Below are 22,433 nucleotides of genomic sequence, written 5' to 3'. Positions count from 1 at the left end.
GCCGGCACAGGTACGATGGGCCACATTATTCTGTGCTGTATCATTCTATGATTCTAATCTATGAAAAGAGAGGTTAATGTTTTGGGTGAGTCCATTGATCAAGGACACTTTTTTTTTCAACTCAAGCTCATACCATTCAGATTTCCAACTTATTTGTCAGGAGTTGTTAAGAAAGACTACTCCATCATGGATAAAGGTTTGACTTCTCCAACATCACTTTAAATTTCAGATAAGCTGCCGGAGGGGCCACTTTTCGATGGTTTGTTTGCAGGATCTGAGCAGTCCTTCTCGCTCCCCGACTCTCCCCACTACTGGGGAATTAAAAAAAAACCCATACAGATTCTACCTTTATCAAGATGAGAACCAGCTAATGTTCACTATGTCGGTGTTAATATCATTTACTTTTGCTATTAATTTTATTGCGCATTTTAATTTTCTTTAGTTATCCTCTCTGAATAAACCTATTTGGTGTTACCCTTTCCCGGAGATGGCGTCACATTGAAAAGAGCAGTGGGGGAAAAAAGAAGCAACAAATAAGCTTTAAAAGAAAAGGAAAGACTGAAGTAGATGCTTCAATAAGTCGCAACGACCCGTCAATCAAGGTGATTGACAGGAGGAGCCGCTGCACCACGTGCGCACAGCGCTGGCCGGGCCAGACCGCGCATGCTCCCATCTCTCCGGTCCGCTGTCTCCATGGTTACAGAGTCCTGCACCAGCCTCACTTTACGGCGCTGTCGTGCCTCGCCGCTTGGGTGGGATTTCCCTCTAAGTTTGCGACATGCCGTGGCGTGGATTGTGTAAAATGGCGGCGCCCATAGAACGGTGAGTTCGCGGCCCGGCCGGTGGCAGCGACTCCGGATTATGTTGTAAAGACAGCCCGGAGCCCGCAGTGACAGAGAGAGGCGGGGTCCTGGACCCGAGGGAGGCACGCGGGGATTTTTTTTAAAATTGTCAGCCAGGTGTCTGACGCACAGAGAAACAAATCATCATGCTTAAGAGTCTGAAGTCCAAAGCCCCTGAGAAAGCAGCACAAGTCGAGTTGTGTTCACTCCCTGTGGATTGCACCCTTAGTTAAGTCCAGTTAGGCACAGTTGGTATAGAGGCTTGGTTGGAGTATAATCACCTAAAGTAATGCAGCTTACTAGCAAAGAGCACTGGTGTGGTGAGCTCTGCGGCTTGCCCAGCCGGGGCCACCTGTTCGCAGTGTTAATCCACCAGCGAGTGAGAATACCCCAGTGACAGGTCTCCCCTCTCCAGTTCCTGCTAATTATCCAGGCTGGCTGGTGCAGTGATTCGGAGCGGGTGATTGGGGAGAGAGCGATGGCAACAGGGGCAGAGAGGGCAATGCCTCTTCCTCCCTTCTGTAACTACTGCGTATGTGAAGTCTTGGACAGTGAATTGCTCGGGGTTTTGACTAAACAGCAGAGGCAGAAATTTTCAAACAGTTGTAATGTGGAGAAAAATAAAAGAGACTGCAGTATCTCAGACTCTGGTGATTGACAGCGATTCATTTATAATATATTAAAAATGCTAGGTTTGCGTGGACTTTGCGTCAACTTTTCTCATTATACATTTCTGTGCCCACATTTATTGTGGAAACTGCCTATATAATCTGTAATTACAATCTTGCCAATGGTGATGCTGTATTGTCTTATGATTTCTGTCTCTCAGCTCCTCGGCTTGTACTGCAAACTGCAAAGAAACTCCTATACTCCAAGCAACTCTAGTTCTTTGTCTCCCAAGCTTTAGTATTTACAACAACTTAGATTTGTATAGTGCCCTTAACGTAGAAAAACTTCCCAAGGTGTTTCAGGTGTGACAGGTGGTTCTGTCTTCACAAAGGAGGACACAAATAACCTTCCAGAGATGTCGGGGAACATAGGGTCTAATGAGAGGGAGGAACTGAATGAAATCAGTATTTGTAGGGAAATGGTGTTATGAAAATTGACGGGATTGAAGGCCGATAAATCCCCAGGGCCTGACAATCTACATCCTAGGGTACTTAAGGAAGTGGCCCTAGAAATAGTAGATGCATTGCTGGTCATCTTCCAAAATTCTATAGATTCTGGAACAGTTCCCATGGATTGGAGGGTAGCTAATGTAACCCCACTATTCAAAAAAGGTGGTAGAGAGGAAATGGGGATTTATAGACCGGTAAGCCTGACATCGGTAGTGGGGAAAATGCTAGAGTCCATTTATAAAAGATGTAATAGAGCACTTGGAAAACAGTGACAGGATCGGACAAAGTCAACATGGATTTACAAAAAGTAAATCGTGCTTGACTAATCTACTGGAATTTTTTGAGGATGTAACTGGTAGAATAGATAAAGGAGAACCAGTGGATGTGGTGCATTTGGACTTTCAGAAGGCTTTCGATAAGGTCCCGCATAAGAGATTAGCGTGTAAAGTTAAGGCACATGGGATCGGGGGCAACGTACTGACCTGGATAGAGAACTGGTTGGCAGACAGGAAGCAAAGAGTTGGAATAAACGGGTCTTTTTCCGAGTGGCAGGCAGTGACTGGTGGGGTACCGCAGGGATCGGTCCTAGGACCCCAGCTATTCACAATATATATTAATGATCTAGACGAGGGAACTAGATGTAATATCTCCAATTTTGCAGACGACACAAAGCTGGGTGGGCGTGTGTGCTCTGAGGAGGATGCCGAGAAACTCCAGTATGATTTGGACAGGTTGGGTGATATGGCAGATGCAGTATAATGTTATTGGGCAGATGCATGGCAGATGCAGTATAATGTGGATAAATGCGAGGTTATCCACTTTGGTGGCAAAAACAGGAAGGCAGATTATTATCTGAATGGCAATAGATTGGGAGATGGGGAAGTGCAACGAGACCTGAGTGTCCTTGTGCACCAGTCACTGAAGGTAAGCATGCAGGTGCAGCAGGCAGTTAAGAAGGCAAATGGTATGTTGGCCTTTGTAGCGAGAGGGTTTGAGTACAGGAACAAGGATGTCTTGCTGCAGTTGTACAGGGCCTTGGTGACTTTGTCCGATCCTGTCACTGTTTTCCAGTGTCATCAGCGTGCTTATGGAACCTGACCCAATGTCTTTGGATCATGTCATCAATGGGCTCCATGTAGTTGAGGAAGCTAATGGTGCTACATAAAGGCAAGTTGTTGAAGAGGAGAGGGCCACGGATAGATAATTGGGGGACTCCAGAGGTAACAGTGCGAGAACGGGAAGAGACAACCTTACTCGAGTTGCTGTGGCTAGGATTGGATCGGTAAGAGTGGAACCGAGCGAAGGCAATTCCACTGAGCTGGACAACGGAGGAGAGCTGTTGGAACAGGATGGTGTGGTTGGCTGTGTCACAGGCTGCAGACAGGTTGAGAAATACAAGGAAAGATAGTGCATCATGTCACAGTCACAGAGGATGTCATCAGTGACTATGATTAGGACCGTTTGAGTGTTGTTGCAGAGGCAGAAACCTGATTGGAGAGATTCAAATGGAATTGTGGGAAAGGCGGGCATGGATTTGGTAGGAGACAATATGTTAAAGGACGTTGGAGAGGGGATGGAATCGCTGGTCCATGGTGATCTATAGGATGTCTGGCAGACCTTCCCCCTTCTGTTTGAACAGCAAGAGATAAAACACATAGAGGCAGGCAGTCCAGGGAGATTTTTGAAACAAAATGCAGTGAGGCAATCAAGCTGAACGAGGCTGAGAAGGTTGGAGTGAAGGAGAGAATGTTAAGATGACTAGCTTAGGTGGGGAAATGTGCAGTAGTCTTTATTTTTATATTATTATTTAAAAATAAGTTGATTGAATTAAGTGAGTCCGATCATAACAGCCTTCGTGCAGTATGTTCACCTTACTGTGAAATAAAGCAGCTTATTGATTTACATGAAGTTTTGCCAAGTATTTGCTTAATGCTCCTGTGGAGAGATTGAGGAAATACATGTGCAAAAGACATGAATATCCCGATCAGGTCACAAGTATAACTATTGTTACAACCCTTGTGTTACACTATTGTGCAACTAGATATAGGGCAGTGTGAGTCATTCCCATTAAAACCTTCCTACATTACAACAGTGACTACACTTGAAAAGTACTTCATTGGCTGTAAAGCATTTTGGGACATCTTGAGTTTGTGAATATATATAAATGCAAGTCTTTTTCTTTTTTAAAAATAAGACATTCAGACCACTCATGGGTACAACTAATGCCACTGAACCTAAAAAATATCCTTGCGTGTACAGGCAATTGACTAGTTTAATTTAAAAAATGATTTAGGGCAAACATGCATGCAAACAAAATTAAATTGATTACATTTTACATTTGTCTTGCCAGGATCAGCTGATGACCTTCTCTGTCCTGTGTTCCCTCCCTACCTTCATCCTGGATCCAGGAGTGTTTTGTTTCCGAGGTGTAAAGTTAAGCAGCTCCTAGATCCCCCGACATGTCACTTACCTTGAGTAGAATGAAGTATGGCCCCGCTCTGGCTGGTGCTTTCTGCCGGAGCCAAATTCCTTACTCCACTACATCCCCTTCTTCTTGGACTAAAGTGGTGTCTGAGGCGGAGAAGATTGTTGGATACCCAACCTCCTTCATGAGCCTTCGCTGTCTGCTCAGCGATGAGCTGAGCAACATTGCCCTTCACGTCAGGAAACTGGTCGGGACGAAGCATCCTTTAATATCTACGGCCAGGTAAGAGGTCCAGCCAAATGGAGTCAACATGGCTGATTTGTTTTTGAGTGCTGTTGTTTTTGGTGTTCTTCCATACCTCCAAAAAAAAAAATACAAATCTTAATGGCTTATTTGTCTGATGAACTTAAGTGGTTCTGCAGCGTTACCTGATTCCTGCCCTGATCAAAGCACCAGTAGCAAAAAGTAACACAAGGTATTTAATAAAAATCCTGTTTATTTCGTGATTGCAGCTTTGTATAACTTGAAAGCAACACATCATTGTCTCGAGCAAAATGCTGCGGATGCTGGAAATCTGAAATAAAAACAGAAAATGCTGGAAATACTCAGCAGGTCAGGCAGCGTCTGTGGAGAGAGAAACAGAGATAACGTTTCAGGTCAGGTCAGGTCTCCACAGATGCTGCCTGACCTGCTGAGTATTTCCAGCATTTTCTGTTTTTGCGTAACTGTCTGGGACTCTTAACTCATGGAATGAAAATAAGCTTCGAGATTAGTGTCAACGATTTCAGTGGAGGAACATTTAATGCATTCACATGGCATTCTTTTGGCTGCTAGTTTAAGATGGGCATTAACCTGTTTGTTTTAAATAAGTTTGTGCCTCCAACAAAACAGTGGACAGAGGAATGTCACACGAGCACTTTAAGTGTCGGTTCGCTAATAACGCCAACAGTAATTTCTAGGAGACAGCATTTAACAATGTCCAATGGAGTATTCTAGTTATACAGCATAGGGTTGTTTTGCTAAACATGTAAATAAGCCGACCTTTTAGTAGTGGAGATTTTTTTTCGAATAGCACAATTTGCCAAATGTAGTTGCTGGTGCTGAAAGTGAGCACGAATCTATTGGGAGATTTTCTTCAGCTGCCAGTGACGTTTGGACGAGCCGCATTGAATGCTTACAGGCTAGTGTGTCTGGATTGAGGAAATCCCATGCTCTCTGGAATAGCTTGCTGAAATACAAACTTCCTGCCCCGTAGCTCGGTTTTTGGTGCTGCACAGCCCTAACCCGGTTTCTGGGATGGGCAGCCCATATGCGGCTCTCAGGCTGGTTTGATGTCCCACCTCCCCCTGCTTGCATTGTGGCCACATCAGGGTGAGTGAAGCCTTGCATTGTAATTGACATTATCGGAGCAGTTTGGCAGGGAGGGAGACTCCACATCACGGTGAATGGAGCCTTGCCCTATAATTGACGTTTACCAGACAGTTTGGCAGACTCCATAATAGCAGTAAAATGTCTGTTTTTTATAAAACTGAAAAAATAAAATTTCTCCAATGATTTTCTTTAAACAGAAAGCACTCCTTGTACACCTTTGTCCTCTTGGCTATGGATCCCTGATTATCTATAATCATTTGGGGAAAATATACTAAAAGGTCACTTTTTTTCTTTTGAGAAAGCAGTCACAAATGTTAGAATTAAATGTGAAGCTGATGTACATTGTAAAGAGGCACAATGTTTCAATTTTATTTTAATGGGATAGGAATGATTTACATGAAGTAAAAATGAACAAAGACGTTGTAAGATAATCGCTTTGATTTGAGCTGATTTAATGCTAAAACTTAAAACATTTATAAGAAATGTACATATTGTCGCTGAGAGACGGTGCACATTTCCAGAATTAAGTTGCTGGCATAAACGGCAAGGCTTGGCTCAATCTCTATTCTCCTAACTGTTACAGAATGTGAACACATTTCCTTATGACCTTTAATGGCTTTCAGTTTGAAAAGATCCTTTATTCCCCAATTTAAATCTCTGTCCCAGAGGTGAAAGGATGAATGCCTCCCAGTACGAGCATGCCTATGATTCATTTGGCTCATTATGCTTATGCCAGTGCTAGCTTTTTATAATTGCATTTATCTACTCTTAAACCTATTTCCCAGCCTGTCCCCCGTTATATTCTTCCTTTTCAAGTTGTCTTCTACAAATTTACTTCTTGCTTATATATTCATTGCCTTTCTGTATAAAACTCAAGCCTTTTCTCCTTGCAACCCCTCCTTTAAAGATTTGTGCTGCGCCCCTCGATCTCTCAGTTCCTCCACTCTGTTAAGTATCTTGCTATTTAGCGTGTATTTCCTGTCACTGTTTTTCCCAAAATGTAATAATTTACAGCTCTCAAAATTGAACTGCACCAGTCACCCATCTGCCCACCTGCCTTTATCCTTCTGCAGACTCCTACATTCTTCCTCATGGCTTGCCATGCCCCCAATTTATTATCGGCATTTTTATTTCTAGAACAATTCAACGCAGTTGCTTGTAAATTATATTACAGTATATGTAATTCTCATGCAAACGATTTATTGTCAAGTTTCAACTTGTTCTCCAGTTTACCTGGCGTGCTTAGGATTCCACTGTACTTCTGTTAGAATTTTGAATATGGGATATGGAGAGAATAGTACGACCTCGTCTAGCTTCTAATACCTTTTATTGTCTCTTTTACTTCTTTTGTTTCTTTCACTTCTTTTGTCCGATCGCAGCCCTGCCTTCGATCTATTTTCTTTTCTTTCCAGTTTTGAAGAAGGGTTCGACCCGAAATGTCAACTCAAATTTCTCTCCACGGATGTTGCCTGATCTGCTGAGTTTTTCCAGCATTTTCTGTTGTTATTATGGAGAGAATAGTGCCTACTTGGAAGTAATTATAAGTGCGCATTCTCATTGAGGGGATTTAGCTGATGTCATAAGCTATAAGACTGAAGCTTGAGGAGTTTGTAATTAACATCTGGAACTCAAGACCAGATTACTGCCTTGAAGTCTTGTATTCAATTTGTTTTTAGACTTTGCGAAATCCACTCCTGGAGCAGAGCCTTGCCCACCGGGAGTTCATAACGGGAAATTGTGGGCTTAATCATCACAATTTTCTCATCCCTCCCTCCCTCTCCCTCCCTCCCTCTCCCTCCCTCCCTCTCCCTCCCTCTCCCTCCCTCTCCCTCCCTCTCCCTCCCTCTCCCTCCCTCTCCCTCCCTCTCTCTCCCTCCCTCTCCCTCCCTCTCCCTCCCTCTCCCTCCCTCTCCCTCCCTCTCCCTCTCTCTCCCTCCCTCCCTCTCCCTCCCTCCCTCTCCCTCCCTCTCCCTCCCTCCCTCTCCCTCCCTCCCCTCCCCTCCATGAAGGATACGGGCATCAGAATTTTTGATGAGCTCAAGTTAGTGAAGGGTGGATAATGTGAGGACAGCCAGGAGTGCATTGGGATAGTCGAGTCTAGAGGTAGCAGAGGCATGGATGAGGGTTTCAGCAGCAGATGAGCTGAGGCAGGGGCGGAGTCGGGTGACATTACAGAGGTGGAGGTAGACACTTTTTTGGTGATGGAGCGGATATGTAGTTGGTAGCTCATCTCAGGGTCAAATAGGACGCCAAGGTTGTGAACAATCTGGTTCAGCCTCAGATAATGGCCTCAAAGAAAAGAATGAAAGACAGACTTGCATTTATATAGCACCTTTCACAACCACCGGATGTTCCAAAGTGCTTTACAGACAGTGAAGTACTTTTTGACATGTAGTCACTGTAGGAAATGAGCAGCCAATTTGAGCAATAAATATTGGCCAGGACACCGGGGATAACTCCCCTGCTCTTCTTCAGAATAGTGCCATGCGATTTTTTACATCCACCTGAGAGACCAGTCGGGGCCTCGGTTTAATGTCTCATCCGAAAGACGGCACCGGGAACAGATAGGCGTTTCTGTGGCCGTAGACGTGAATCCAGGATGGTTTGTTGCCTCCCTGGTGCCAGGGTCAAGGATGTCACTGAGCGGCTGCAGGGCATTCTGGAGGGGGAGGGAGAACAGCCAGTGGTCGTGGTCCACATTGGTACCAACGACATAGGTAAAAAGAGGGATGAGGTCCTGCAGCAAGAATTTATGGAGCTAGGTGAAGGATTAAGGAGCAGGACCTCAAAGGTTGTAATCTCTGGATTACTCCCGGTGCCACGTGCTAGTAAGTATAGGAATAGGAAGATAAAACAGATGAATGCGTGGCTAAAGGGATGGTGCAGGGGGGAGGGCTTTAGTTTCCTGGATCACTGGGTCTGCTTCTGGGAAAGGTGGGACTTGTACAAGTCGGACGGTTTACACCTGAACCAGGGGGGAACCAATATCCTTGCGGGGAGGTTTGCTAGCACTGCTGGGGAGGGTTTAAACTAACTTGGCAGGGGGTTGGGGTACAGAGTGGAGCTATAGTAGGGGGTGATTTACGCCCAAATACAGAGGGAAAAACAAGTCAGCTGGGAAGGCAGAGCAAATATGTGAAGGCAAAAGAGAATATGGCAGGGCTGGAAGGCATTTATTTTAATGCAAGGAGTCTTGCAAATAAGGTGGATGAACTGAAGTTGTTGTTGAACACATGGGTGTACGATATTGTTGCTATCACGGAGACATGGTTGAGGGAGGGTCAGGACTGGCAGCTCAATATTCCGGGGTATAGAATCTTCAGGCAAGACAGAGGGGGGTGTAAAAGGGGAGGGGGTGTTGCAATATTAATTAAGGAGTCAATTACTGCTGTAAGGAAGGATGATATATTAGCGGGTTCCTCTAATGAGGCCATATGGGTAGAACTTAAAAACAAAAAGGGGGCAAGCACTTTGCTGGGAGTGTACTATAGGCCCCCAAACAGTCAGGGGGAGATAGAGGAACAGATATGTAGGCAAATCTCAGAGAAGTGCGAAAATAATAGGGTAATAATAGTGGGGGATTTCAACTTCCCCAATATAAATTGGGACAGTCAGAGTGTGAAAGGCTTAGAGGGTGCAGAATTCCTAAAGTGCATCCAGGAGAGCTTTTTGAGCCAACATGTAGAAAGTCCTACAAGAGAGGGGGCGGTACTGGACCTAATTCTGGGGAATGTAGCCGGGCAAGTGGTGGAAGTGTCAGTAGGAGAGCATTTTGGCGACAGTGACCATAATTCGGTGAGATTTAAGGTGGTCATGGAAAAAGACAAAGACGGCCCGGAAATAAGGGTTCTAAATTGGGGGAAGGCCGATTTTAATATGATAAGGCAGGATCTGGCCAAAGTGGACTGGGAGCAGCTGCTTATAGGAAAATCCACATCAAAACAGTGGGAGACTTTCAGAAGGGAAATAGAGAGAGTACAACGCCAACATGTTCCTGTAAAGGTCAAGGGTGGGACCAACAAGCAAAGGGAACCTTGGATGACAAGGGATATACAAAAATGCATTAGAAATAAAAGGGGGGCTTTTGGCAGTTACAAAAGACTAAAGACAGAAGAAGCCCTAGAGGAGTATAAAAAGTGCAGGGGCATACTTAAAAAAGAAATTAGGAGGGCGAGGAGGGGCCATGAAATAACACTGGCGAGCAAAATAAAGGAAAATCCTAAGATGTTTTATAAGTATATTAAGGGCAAGAGGATAACCAGGGAAAGGGTAGGGCCCATTAGGGACCAAAGTGGCAATCTGTGTGTAGAGCCAGAGGATGTAGGCGGGGTTTTAAATGAATTTTTTGCGTCTGTGTTCACTATGGAGAAAGACGATGCAGACATAGAAATCGGGCAAGGGGACTGTGACATACTCGAACATATTAGCATCGAGAGAGAGGAGGTGCTAGCGGTTTTAGCGGGCCAAAAAGTGGATAAATCCCCAGGCCCGGACGAGATGTATCCCAGGCTGCTGTGGGAGGCAAGGGAGGAGATTGCAGGGGCTCTGACACTAATTTTCAGAACCTCTCTGGCCACAGGGGATGTACCAGAGGACTGGAGAACAGCTAACGTAGTACCATTATTCAAGAAGGGTAGCAGGGATAAACCAGGGAATTACAGGCCAGTGAGTCTAACATCTGTGGTGGGGAAATTATTGGAAAAAATTCTGAGGGACAAAATTAATCTCCACTTGGAGAGGCAAGGATTAATCGGGGATAGTCAGCATGGCTTTGTCAAGGGTAAATCATGTCTAACAAATCTGATCGAATTTTTCGAGGGGGTGACTAGTGGGGTGGATGAGGGAAATGCTGTGGATGTGGTTTACATGGACTTCAGTAAAGCTTTTGACAAAGTCCCGCATAGGAGACTGGTCAAGAAGGTAAGAGCCCATGGGATCCAGGGTGCCTTGGCGCGTTGGATCCTAAACTGGCTGAGTGGCAGGAGGCAGAGGGTGATGGTCGAAGGTTGCTTTTGTGACTGGAAGCCTGTGTCCAGTGGGGTACCTCAGGGATCGGTGCTGGGTCCCTTATTGTTTGTGATCTACATAAATGATTTGGATGAGAATGTAAAAGGTATGATCAGTAAGTTCGCAGATGACACGAAAATTGGTGGGGTGGTAAATTGCGAGGAGGAAAGCCTCCGGCTACAGGACGATATAAACGGGTTGGTCAGATGGGCGGAAAAGTGGCAAATGGAATTTAACCCTGAAAAGTGCGAGGTGATGCATTTTGGACGGACAAATAAGGCAAGGGAATACACAATGAGTGGTAGGACCCTAGGAAGTACAGAGGGTCAGAGGGACCTTGGTGTACATGTACATAGATCCCTGAAGGCAGCGGAGCAGGTAGATAAGGTGGTTAAAAAGGCATATGGGATACTTGCCTTCATTAGCCGAGGCATAGAATATAAGAGCAGGGAGGTTATGATGGAGCTGTACAAAACGCTGGTGAGGCCACAGCTGGAGTACTGTGTGCAGTTCTGGTCGCCTCACTATAGGAAGGATGTGATTGCTTTGGAGAGGGTGCAGAGAAGATTCACCAGGATGTTACCTGGGATGGAGCGCCTCAGCTATGAAGAGAGGCTGGACAGGCTGGAGTTGTTTTCCTTGGAGCAGAGAAGGCTGAGGGGGGACCTGATTGAGGTGTACAAAATAATGAGGGGCATAGATAGGGTAGATAAAGAGGAACTTTTCCCCTTAGTGGGGGGGTCAATAACAAGGGGGCATAGATTCAGGGTAAGGGGCAGGAGATTTAGAGGGGATTTGAGGAGGAACTTTTTCACCCAGAGGGTGGTTGGAATGTGGAACTCAATGCCTGAAAGGGTGGTGGAGGCAGGAACCCTCACAACATTCAAGAAGCATTTGGATGAGCACTTGAAATGCCATTGCATACAAGGCTATGGACCAAATGCTGGAAAATGGGATTAGACTGGACAGGGATGGATGGGCGGCGCAGACACGATGGGCCGAAGGGCCTCTTTCTGTGCTGTAAAACTCTATGACTCTATGACTCTGACAGTGCAGCACTCCCTCGGTACTGCACTGGTGTGTCAGCCTAGATTTTTGTGCTCAAGTCTCTGGAGTGAGACTTGAACCCACAACCTTCTGACTCTGAGGCGAGACTGCTACCAACTGAGCTACAGCTGACACTCGAATCAAGGTGCTAGGGAGGAAAGGACAATGAATCTACCCAGTGCACCACCCACTTCTTACAAAATGCATATTAGTTGCCGCAGCTTTTTAATCACACATTTATCCCTTCAAAATAAGGTTTCTATTGCTGTTTTAATCTTGGGGTTTGAAGTTGGTGCTTTCACCTACCTGCATTCATCATATATGTAGTATCGGTTGAACTTTACCCTGACAGAAGAGAGATGCAACGTTTAGTCTTGCAACATAAGAAATAGGAGCAGGAGTAGGCCATTTGGCCCCTCGAGCCTGCTCTGCCATTCAGTGAGATCATGGCTGATCTTCTACCTCATCTCCACTTTCCCGCACTATCCCCATATCCCTTGATTCCCTTAATATTCAAAAATCTGTCGATCTCCGTCTTGAATATACTCAATGACTGAGCCTCACAGCCCTCAGGTAGAGAATTCCAAAGATTCACCACCCTCAGAGTGAAGAAATTCACCCTTTCTAGAGTAGGTGACAGTTTTCAAACTGCAATTGCAGATTTTTTTATTGCTTATATTTGAACATTTGAATAAAGTGCAATTCATAATTGTCAAATATTTCAAAATGGTTTGTGTAAAAATATTATTTGGTGCAGTAGGTTATAATGACCTTTCACCTCTGGGAACTGGGTTTGAATCCCAGACTGATGTGATCAGACTCCTCTGTCTGCTAATTGTAAAGGTCCTGCTGCAACTGTGTTTTGGCAGGCTGCAATCAGTTCCCAGTCAGTGTTGAAACAACATCATCTGAACCAGGTCATAAGGAATGCTTGTGTGGGGAATGGCACAATTGGGGGAAGGGCATAACGGAGGAATATTTCTTCTGTATCTGATCTGGGAGTGCTTACTGCTGACAGTGAGTACCAAAAGTGGAAACCTATTCTATTCCTCCATATTGATGTCCTTATGAAAATGTTGTATGTGGATATTTGGTTGTATATTGTGCTGTTCTGAACATGATGATTATCGGTAGCACCCGACAGCAATGGAGAAGTGAAGCCGCAATGCTCGCTTTACAATCTTTACAATGGCAAATACAGGAGGAGGCACCGTGATGTTTGGGAAGGTCGAGACTGCAATCGGAAGCCTTGGTGGGGCCACAATTATGAAGTGTTGTTTTCTGGAAACAGAAGGTGGCTAAGCAAAACTTTGGGCCCTTAATTGCCAGGATTGTTTACTGGAAGGGGACGATGACTTGACTGCTCATCTGTCTGAGTGAAGTTTGAAGAATATCTTAAACCACGTTTAGTAATAAGAACTGGCATTGGATTTGTCTGAATTTGTAGTCTGCTTTGCTGCTGGTTCTAAAGTTGCCCTGTTTATATTGTATTACAACAACAACTTGCACTTGTATAACACCTTTAGAATACCAACATGACACAAGGTGCTTCACCATAAAGGGGAGAAAGAAATGGATGCCAAGCAGGAGTTAGGAGTAGAGTTAAGAGAAGTCACTGAAGGCATAGTCAAAAAGATAGCGAGGAAGAGCGTTCCAAGTATAGGGATAAGATGATGGTGTAGAGTTGGGCAGGGGAACACGAGGTCGGATACGGGAGGAGGCTGCTGAGACAGGGTGGTTATGAGGGCAGTTGGGGGCAGGTGTTGACAATGCAGTGGCTCTTCCCTAAGCGCTCTCGCTGTCAAATGCAGCAGACGTACCATTACTTGGCTGCTTCTTGGGTACTGATAATTGTAGTGTATGTGCCTTTAAGAGCCCCAGGTGTGCTGTAATGCCGGTAATTGCCACTCGGGCTATATAAGCCTGTATATTGTGTATATCCGTTAGAACCCCCCCCCAGACTTTGCTTAGTAAACACCTATGAACCAACTCCTGTCTTCAGTGTCTTTATCAACACACGGACACTACGGTGGCGACGAAGTGGAAACGGACTTACCTGCAATTCGGCAGCACCTCAAGGACATCGATTCCTCGGGCTTCCAGAAGACTCAAGAAAGTGAGAGAAGCTGTGGTTTCACCAGCTGGCCAAGCTGGTGGCAGGTACTGCGCTAATCCTTCCTGGGCGTCAGGCTGGGGCTCCAGCGGCTGGCTCTACAGCTGAGACAGGCAGCGAAATTGGAGGCAAGCAATAACAGACTGGGAGGGAGCACTCGGGAGACGGCCGGCGTGGCAAGTAGGTCAGCGTTCAGACCTGGAGAGAAAGTCCGGCGGGAACGAGTCTCCAACTGTAAATAAAAAAATAAAAAAGAACGGAAACCGCGGGAAACAGCGTTGTCATCGGCAGCAGCGGCGGGAAAGCGCGGGAAGCGCCATATCTTTGCTGCAGAAAAGAAAGAAAAGCGCGGGAAGCGCCATATCTTTTCTGAAATGCCTAAGTCTGGCAATATTGATGCTTTTGATAGCGAAATAGAGGATTGGACCACATACGTGGAAAGAGTAAAGGTACATTGCACTGCAAATGGAATAGAAGATGAAAAAAAAGTTTCAGTACTGCTGAACCTAATGGGCGCAAAGGCATACGGGCTGTTACAAAATTTAATCATTCCAGCCAAACCAAAGGACAAGAATTTTAAAGAAATTGTTGATACCCTGCAGGAGCACTGAAACCCAACACCGCTGCTGATAGCGGAACGATTCAAATTCTTCAAGAGAAATCAACACAAGAATGAAAGTAACGCTGATTACCTAACCGAATTAAGAAAGCTATCAAAGTACTGCCAATTCGGGGCAGGACTATCAGATTATCTTCGAGACAAATTCGTTTGCGGTCTCTTAAGTGAAGGAACACAAAAAAGGCTGCTTTCTGAAAAAGATTTAACATTGGACAAAGCTTTCAGCATGGCTGTATCATACGAAGCAGCAGCAAGAGGAGCTGCAGAGATACAACAAAAAACACAGGACTTCGGCACCCATGAAATGACACAGGGTTTCAAAAGATGTTATCGCTGCGGCAGATCCACCCATAACCAGAGGGACTGCTGGTTCAAGGACAAAGCATGCAGGCAATGCGGAAAGATTGGACACATTGCACGGGTATGCCGATCTGGACAAAAATTTACCTTGTTGACTGACCATCAACCCCTCATCTCCATATTCAACCCTAAAAAGGGTTTTCCCATTATGACCGCGCAAAGGCTACAGAGGTGGTCCCTTTTTCTAGGGGCACACCAATACAACATAGAATACAAAGGATCAAAACAGCATGGGAATGCTGACGGTTTATCGCGCCTACCGTTGCCAACGGTAGAAGAGGCACCTACAGTAGACCCAGTAGAGATGTTCCACTCTACCATAGTGGAATGTCTACCAGTAACAAATTCTGCCATTGAAAGGGAGACGAGAAATGACCCGACTCTCTCACGGGTCTACGATTTAACAGTGAAGGGATGGCCAGCACATGGCGAACCACTGTTGCCAGCATTCTTGCAAAGAAGAGAACAGCTGTCAGTGTGCCGAGGAACCTTGATGTGTGGATCCAGAGTGGTGATTCCACCCAAACTCCAGGATAAAGTGCTAAAGGAGCTTCACGAGGGGCATCTGGGTGGAGTGAAAATGAAGAACCTAGCTAGGGCGTTTGTATGGTGGCCAGGTATCGATGGAGACATCGAAGAAATGACCAAGAGCTGCCTAGGATGCCAGAAGGTCCAAAACGCTCCACCCCAAGCCCCTCTACATCCATGGGAGTGGCCCTCATCTCCCTGGCAAAGGGTACACATCGACTTTGCTGGTCCATTTATGGACTCAATGTTCTTAATCGCGGTTGATGCACACTCCAAGTGGCCGGAGGTAATAAAGATGTCCTCCACCACCATGGAAAAAACCATCACAGTATTAAGGACCATATTTGCCAGGAATGGGCTGCCTGAACAGATATGTTCTGATAATGGACCGCAATTTGTGTCCGAAGAATTCAGAAAGTTCTTAAAAAACAACGGGGTTAAGCACTACACGTCCGCCCCATACCATCCCGCCACCAATGGATTGGCTGAAAGGTTTGTCCAGACCTTCAAGAAGGCCATAAAGGCCATGGGTAATGAAGACCTAAAACTTCAGCACAAGGTAGATAACTTCTTATTCGCATACAGGAATGCAACACATATGGTTACCAACCAAACTCCCGCCATGATGTTCTTCAATAGAAACCTAAGATGCCGGCTGGATTTAGTCAAGCCCAACATCAGAAGGGACGTGGAGAACCGGCAGTTTCAAGGCATGAATGAAAGGCCAACTAGAACCTTCCAGATAGGTCAACAAGTTTTGGCCCGGGACTACCGTACCGAGAAATGGCAGCCTGGAACTATCTGCACACGACTAGGACCACTGATGTATACCGTGGACATCGGAGAAAGCATAATAAGGCGCCATGCTGACCAAATCATAAAGTCATCCGAAAAGGGACAACCTACACCACAACTCTATACGTCTAACGATGAAGTAGAGATACCCATATCTACCTCCGATCCGGTGATACTGGAACCCGATGAACCCGACACTGGCATTCAAGCCGAATCAGCCTTGCCAAAAGAACCTACTACACCACCAGAAACTACTACACCCCCAAGGCGTTATCCAGACCGAGTCAGGAAGCCTCCTGAGAGACTGACTTATAATTAATTAACTACAGCAATGTGTATATTATTTTTCTTATAACATGTAATTAATGATTACTTAAAATATGATGTACTGGTTAGCTAAAAGGGGAGGAATTGTAGTGTATGTGCCTTTAAGAGCCCCAGGTGTGCTGTAATGCCGGTAATTGCCACTCGGGCTATATAAGCCTGTATATTGTGTATATCCGTTAGAACCCCCCCCAGACTTTGCTTAGTAAACACCTATGAACCAACTCCTGTCTTCAGTGTCTTTATCAACACACGGACACTACAATAAGGGAAATTCTTAATAAAAATAAAGGGGTGGGGGGAAAGAGCTACTTAAAAAATATATGTGCATATTATGCTTATGAAAATACGATTTTTTTTTACTCTTACCCTTCTATTTTTATTTGAAACTTTTCTTGTTGGTATCGCAGCAGTAGGCACGGTACACGGTAAGCAAAGAGGAAAACTGCTGTGTGGAAAGGGCAGAGGTGGTGGAGGTAGTGGCAGACTTGATTGAAGCGGATGGGATTTGGGAATGTAGTCTGTGCCAGCCCTTTATTGCACCGTTCTGAACTGGTTTAACTCTTGGGCTAAGGACTGAATTGAGTTTGGCCCGAGTCCGTATGGGTGTCCAATCTGAGGCCGTAGAGTTGAGTTTGGCCCCCAAGCCCTGACAATCCAGCCTGAAGAAGCCAAGGCAACTTGGTCCTGTTTGCACTTGTATTTTTTATTTATTGGTTGGTCCTGTTCCCAGTTAATGGGCTTGGAGGCTTGGAAAGTATTGTTATTAGGATTGTTGCCTCGTTGGTTGTTAAATCCTAAATCAGAACATCAAGATATGTTAGTCTCAGCAACTTGCGATTAATCGGGCCACAGATTTAAACTTTACACATGGGCCCAAGGCTCCGGGTAAGTACCTAAGTGGTTCATGAAGACTAAACTGTGGACAGCCTTAGTGACCCATACAACACGGACATTGCATTTGTCTGAATTTAACACTTGTTTAGTACAACAAGTATATATTTTTAAAAAAGCGAAAGGAAACTACAACTGTAATTTGGCAGAAGTTGCAGTGGTGACAGTTGTATAAAGCTGTTTTAATGTAAAAAATGGTGGTGTCTTATTCTGTTTACCTCCTGGGGGTGAAGTGGGTTTGCTCAGTTGGGTACAGCCTGGTTTGCAGTATTCCTCTTTGATCATGTTTGTGGCCATTATTATGGTGTGGTGGCACAATGCTCCTACAAAGGATGTTTTTTAAAGTGCGTTGTAAATATTCAGGATGCTATTCTGCATAAGCTGTGCTGCATAATTTTGCCACGGTATTATTGTGGACAATGTTAAGGATGTGCACTGTCGAATTTATTAAGCAGTAAATGAATATGCACGAGTCTGCTGTAGATGGGGCTTGCTGAGAATTTCATATCTGTTTAATTTTCCTTTTTGGGAAGTTTGTCTCATTTTGTTAACATTTTCAGTAGATTAAGATCTAGAATTTTTTTTTTAGAAAAAATAAATCCAGAAAGATGAATTGCTTATCGCAAAGTATTTACCCCCTTTAATCTGTTGTTCTTAATATGGCTCCAGGAATTAGTTATTTTGAGTCTCGACAGCTGATATGTGAATTTGGGCTTCCTCTTGGGAGAAGGTTTTTGCCGCTCCTGTCTGGAACGTGTTTGCAGGAGGGAAGACTCACTTTTGCAGCACTCCTACCGCAGACATCTTGTCAGGTTGACTTCGGAGCAGCAGCGGTGGTCGATGGTGTCAGGAGGGATGTGTGTGTTTCTACATCCCACTCTCCTTACACAAAGCTTCCTGGCTGATTCTCCTTCTGATAGTCTGTAGTAAGGGGAAATCTTAATAAAAAAAATAAAGGGGTGAGTTGGGGGGGAGATCTGCTTAGAAACATAGAAGATAGGAGCAGGAGTAGGCCATTCGGCCCCTCAAGCCTGTTCCGCCATTTAATGAGATCATGGCTGATCATCCAAATTCAGTACCCTGTCCCTGCTTTCTCCCCAAATCCCTTGATCCGTTTAGCCATAAGAAATATATCTAACTCCTTCTTGAATATATATTTAATGAATTGGCCTCAACTGCCTTCTTTGCTAGAGAATTCCACAGGTTCACCACTCTCTGGGTGAAAAAATTCCTCCTCATCTCAGTCCTAAATGGCTTACCCCTTATCCTTAGATTGTGACCCCTGGTTCTGGACTCCCCCGCCATCGAGGGATATGTAAAAAAGATATGTACAGGTGCATGTAATGCTTTTGTGAGGAGGCTCTGGCCTGAGCTTGACTTCTTCCCAAAAGAAAGACTTGCATTTAGATAGCGCCTTTCACAACCACCGGACGTCCCAACATGCTTTACAGCCAATGAAGTACTTTTTTTGAAGTGTGGTCATTGTTGTAATGTAGATTAAATAGATTAAATTCTTAACTCGCTGTGCGGGGAAGTATCTTCCAGGAATGCAACGGTGTAACAAGTTGGAGGTCTGGTCTGGTGTGGTGGCATAATGCTCCTACAAAAATGGGATATCTTGCTAAACTAACAGTAAGGCTGCACAGACTGGAGTGAAACAGTAACCGTTTTATGGAAATACTTCCTTTTAAATCTAACTAAATTCATCTTCAGCCTCTTGCCAGCAGCCTTTTTACAAAAGCAATAAAAGAGGATAACTACCACAGATTACAATAATTAAGCATCGACTGTAACACTGGACAAATATTGCATTTTTAGTAAATAAATTAGACTGAATTAGGGAAACATGACCTGGGCTGCTGCGCTTTTCGACTGAAATAAAGGCTCCCTTTCCAGGCTGTGTGCCACCACCACCTCCATCCTGCAGGGTGGAACAGTCAGTACTGCTGTCGGTGTCAATCCAGTTCTGATTAAAGCAGAGGGGGATTTAGATGATGTCACTTTCTCCTCCACCCCGAGATGCCGCACCACACAGAAGCAAGGGTGTTGTATCTAAAGGCTTAGCTGAACACTGACGAGACGCGCCCAACTGAAGTAAGTGAATCTGATTGATGGACAGCCTCGTACCCTTGTGGTTGGGAGTCGAGTACAACGTTTTCAGCTCCTCGCCCACCTGTGCTGTCATTATATCACACTCTGATGGGCAATACAGGAACATAGGAACAGGAGTTAGGTCATTCAGCCCCTCGAGCCAGTTCCACCATCCAATTATATCATGACATGATCTCATCATAATCATAATCAACTTTATTGTCATTGTTAGTGCACAAGTGCAGTACAACGAAATGTAGGCTTGCGGCTCCCGAGAGTGTACATTTAGATTAAGACATTTTAAACATTCAACATACATTTGGCTTGTAATACATTAACATAAACATAACCATAATAAAGTGCATTGGCAGATGTGCAGGCTTTAGAGTTTATTTGTGGAGTTCAGTAGGATGACAGCCCTGGGAAAGAAGCTGTTCCTAAATCTGGTCGTTCGGGTGCGAATGCATCTGTAGCGTCTCCCAGATGGCAGGAGGGCGAACAGACTGTGGCTGGGGTGGGTAGGGTCTTTGATGATGGACCGTGAGCTCCGTAAACAGCGTTTCTGGTATATGTGCTCTATGGTCGGTAGCTGGGTGCCGGTAATGCATTGGGCAGTTTTGATTACCCGCTGCAGGGCTTTCCGGTCATAGCTACAGCTGCCATACCATACTGTGATACAGTTCGTCAGGATGCTCTCTATTGTGCAGCGGTAAAAGTTAGAGAGGATCAGGGGTGACAGGTTACATCCCTTCAGCCTCCTTAGGAAATATAGGCGCTGCTGGGCCTTCTTCACCAGAGAGGAGGTATTGAGGGACCAGGAGAGGTCTTCCGTGATGTGGACTCCGAGGAACTTAAAGCTGTCCACCCTTTCCACCACAGCCCCATTGATGTGGATGGGGGTGTGACTTCCGCCTTTAGACTTCCTGAAGTCCACAATGATTTCTTTGGTTTTCTTGATGTTAAGGGCCAGGTTGTTATCGGCGCACCACTTCACGAGATGCTGGACCTTCTCCCTGTAGGCTGACTCATCGTTGTTGGTGATCTGGCCTACTACCGTGGTATCATCTGCAATACGCACTACCGTGGTATCATCTGTATTGCGACTCCCATTTTATCCACGCTTGTTCCTGATAGGTTTCTGTTGGATAATGGTTTCAATGTATCAATCACAGTCTTGAAAACTACAGTTGTCCTAGCACCCACAACCTTTTGGGGACGCTAGTTCCAGATTTCCACTGCCCTTTGTGTGGAAAAGTGCTTCTTGATTTCAATCCTAAATGGCCTGGCTCTAATTTAAGAGTATGCCCCCTTGTTCTGGACCCCCCCACCAGAGGAAATAGTTTTAATATCGAGCCCCTTTATCATTTTTTTAAGACCTCGATTGAATCACCCCTCAACTATCTTACTCAAGGAAATACAAGAAAATCTACGCTCTCTGTCTCAATTTAAGCCCAGGTATTATTTTCACGAATCTGCACTGTACCACCTCCAAGGCCAATACAGGAAACTCTTTGGTATCCAGCACCGACGGGACCGGGATGGTGCCGGTTGATTAAAAATTCCAGGTGACGGAGAGGGTTATCTACTGAGGCTATTTTTAACAAACAAAAATAAAAAAAACAAGAAATGTGCAGTATAGAGTAATTGGGTACTCACCTACAGAATGTTGTGTTAAATGGATGGTGGAAGATGCTTGATTAAGTACAGTACTGCCAGTTGAGGGTAATTCATAACTCTTTAATTACTTAACAGTCGAGTAGTGGCAGTTTGGAGAACTACCCCCACTGACTAACTCGGCCACCGCGGGAGACTCAGACTCGGCAACATTTCCGGTTATTGAGGTGTTGTTTTCGGAGTATGAATTTTGCCGGTTAATAGAGAATTCCGGATATTTAGGTGCCGTTTAAACGAGAGTTTCCTGTATATCTTTCCCGAGGTTCGGTGCCCAATACTGAACGCAGTGCTCCACATGGGGTCTGACCAAGGCTCTGCGCAACTGAAGCATAACGGCTCACTTTTGAATTCCAACCCTCTTGAGATAAAGCCCAACATTCCATTAGCCTTTTTGATTACTTTTTGTACCTGTGCACTCGCTTTTAGTGACTTGTGTACCTGGACATCCAAATCTCTTTGCTCCACCACAGCTGCTAGTCACTCGCCATTAAGAAAATATTCCGATTTGTCTTTCTCTCATCTGTGTGAACTCGCACTTCCCCACGTAAAATGAAGAGTCTTTTAACGGTCCAAATACTACCACAACAGCAACAGCAACAACTTGGATTTATATAGTAATTTTAACATAGAAAAATCCGAAGGTGCCTCACAGAGGCATGAGGAAACAAAATGGACGCCATGCCAAAGCAGGAGATATTAGGAGGGGTGATCATAAAGATGGGGTTTTAAGGAGCGTCTTGGAGAGTTATTTTCAGGATATGAAGCCTAGGTGTCTGAAGGCATGGCTACCAATGGTTGGTTGGGTGGGACAATGCATAAGAGGCCAGAATCAGAGGAACGGAAAGTTGGGGGTTTGCGTTGTAATACTTGAGAAGGTTACAGAGATGGAGAGGGTCAAGGCCATGGATAGATTTAAGCATAAGGATGAGAATTTAAAATGAAACTTCAAGGGACTGAGAGCCAATGTACATCAGCAGGAGCAGGATTGTTGTACGAGAGTGACTAAGTGCAAGATAAGATACGGGCAGCAGAGTTTTTAGATTTGCTGCAGTTTATGGAGGGTAGAGAATGGGAGGCCAGCCAGGAGCGCATGGGAATAGGCAAGTCTAAAGGTGACAGTCATTTATGAGGGTTTCAGCAGCAGGTGGTTTGATGTTACGAGGGTGGCAGTCAGCAGTTTTTGTAATGGAGAAGATATGGGGTTGGAAGCTCACCTCCAGGTAGA

The 22,433-nt window shown here is 45.0% G+C and overlaps 1 protein-coding gene across 3 annotated transcripts in view; it reads left to right on the top strand.

Annotated features, from left to right (window-relative positions):
• The first annotated feature begins 706 nt into the window (after window positions 1-706).
• The window catches only part of pdss2 (prenyl (decaprenyl) diphosphate synthase, subunit 2), a 284,488-nt gene continuing 262,761 nt past the window's right edge, over window positions 707-22,433 (top strand). The window contains exons 1-2 of one of the 3 annotated variants that reach the window (XM_085997754.1): window positions 707-822; window positions 4,311-4,667. In XM_085997754.1, the coding sequence (XP_085853880.1) occupies window positions 4,420-4,667 (248 nt within the window). In that variant the 5' untranslated portion in view covers window positions 707-822; window positions 4,311-4,419. The remainder of the gene's footprint in view (window positions 823-4,310; window positions 4,668-22,433) is intronic. The other 2 variants (XM_085997756.1, XM_085997753.1) reach the window with 2 other exon arrangements.

Source organism: Somniosus microcephalus, chromosome 9 (assembly GCF_052327205.1).
Source record: "Somniosus microcephalus isolate GS21.2 chromosome 9, FLI_Smic_1.0, whole genome shotgun sequence".
Classification (NCBI taxonomy): Eukaryota; Metazoa; Chordata; class Chondrichthyes; order Squaliformes; family Somniosidae; genus Somniosus; species Somniosus microcephalus.
The sequence above is the reverse complement of the archived record's forward strand: the minus strand, read 5'-3'. Positions and strand labels throughout refer to the sequence as shown.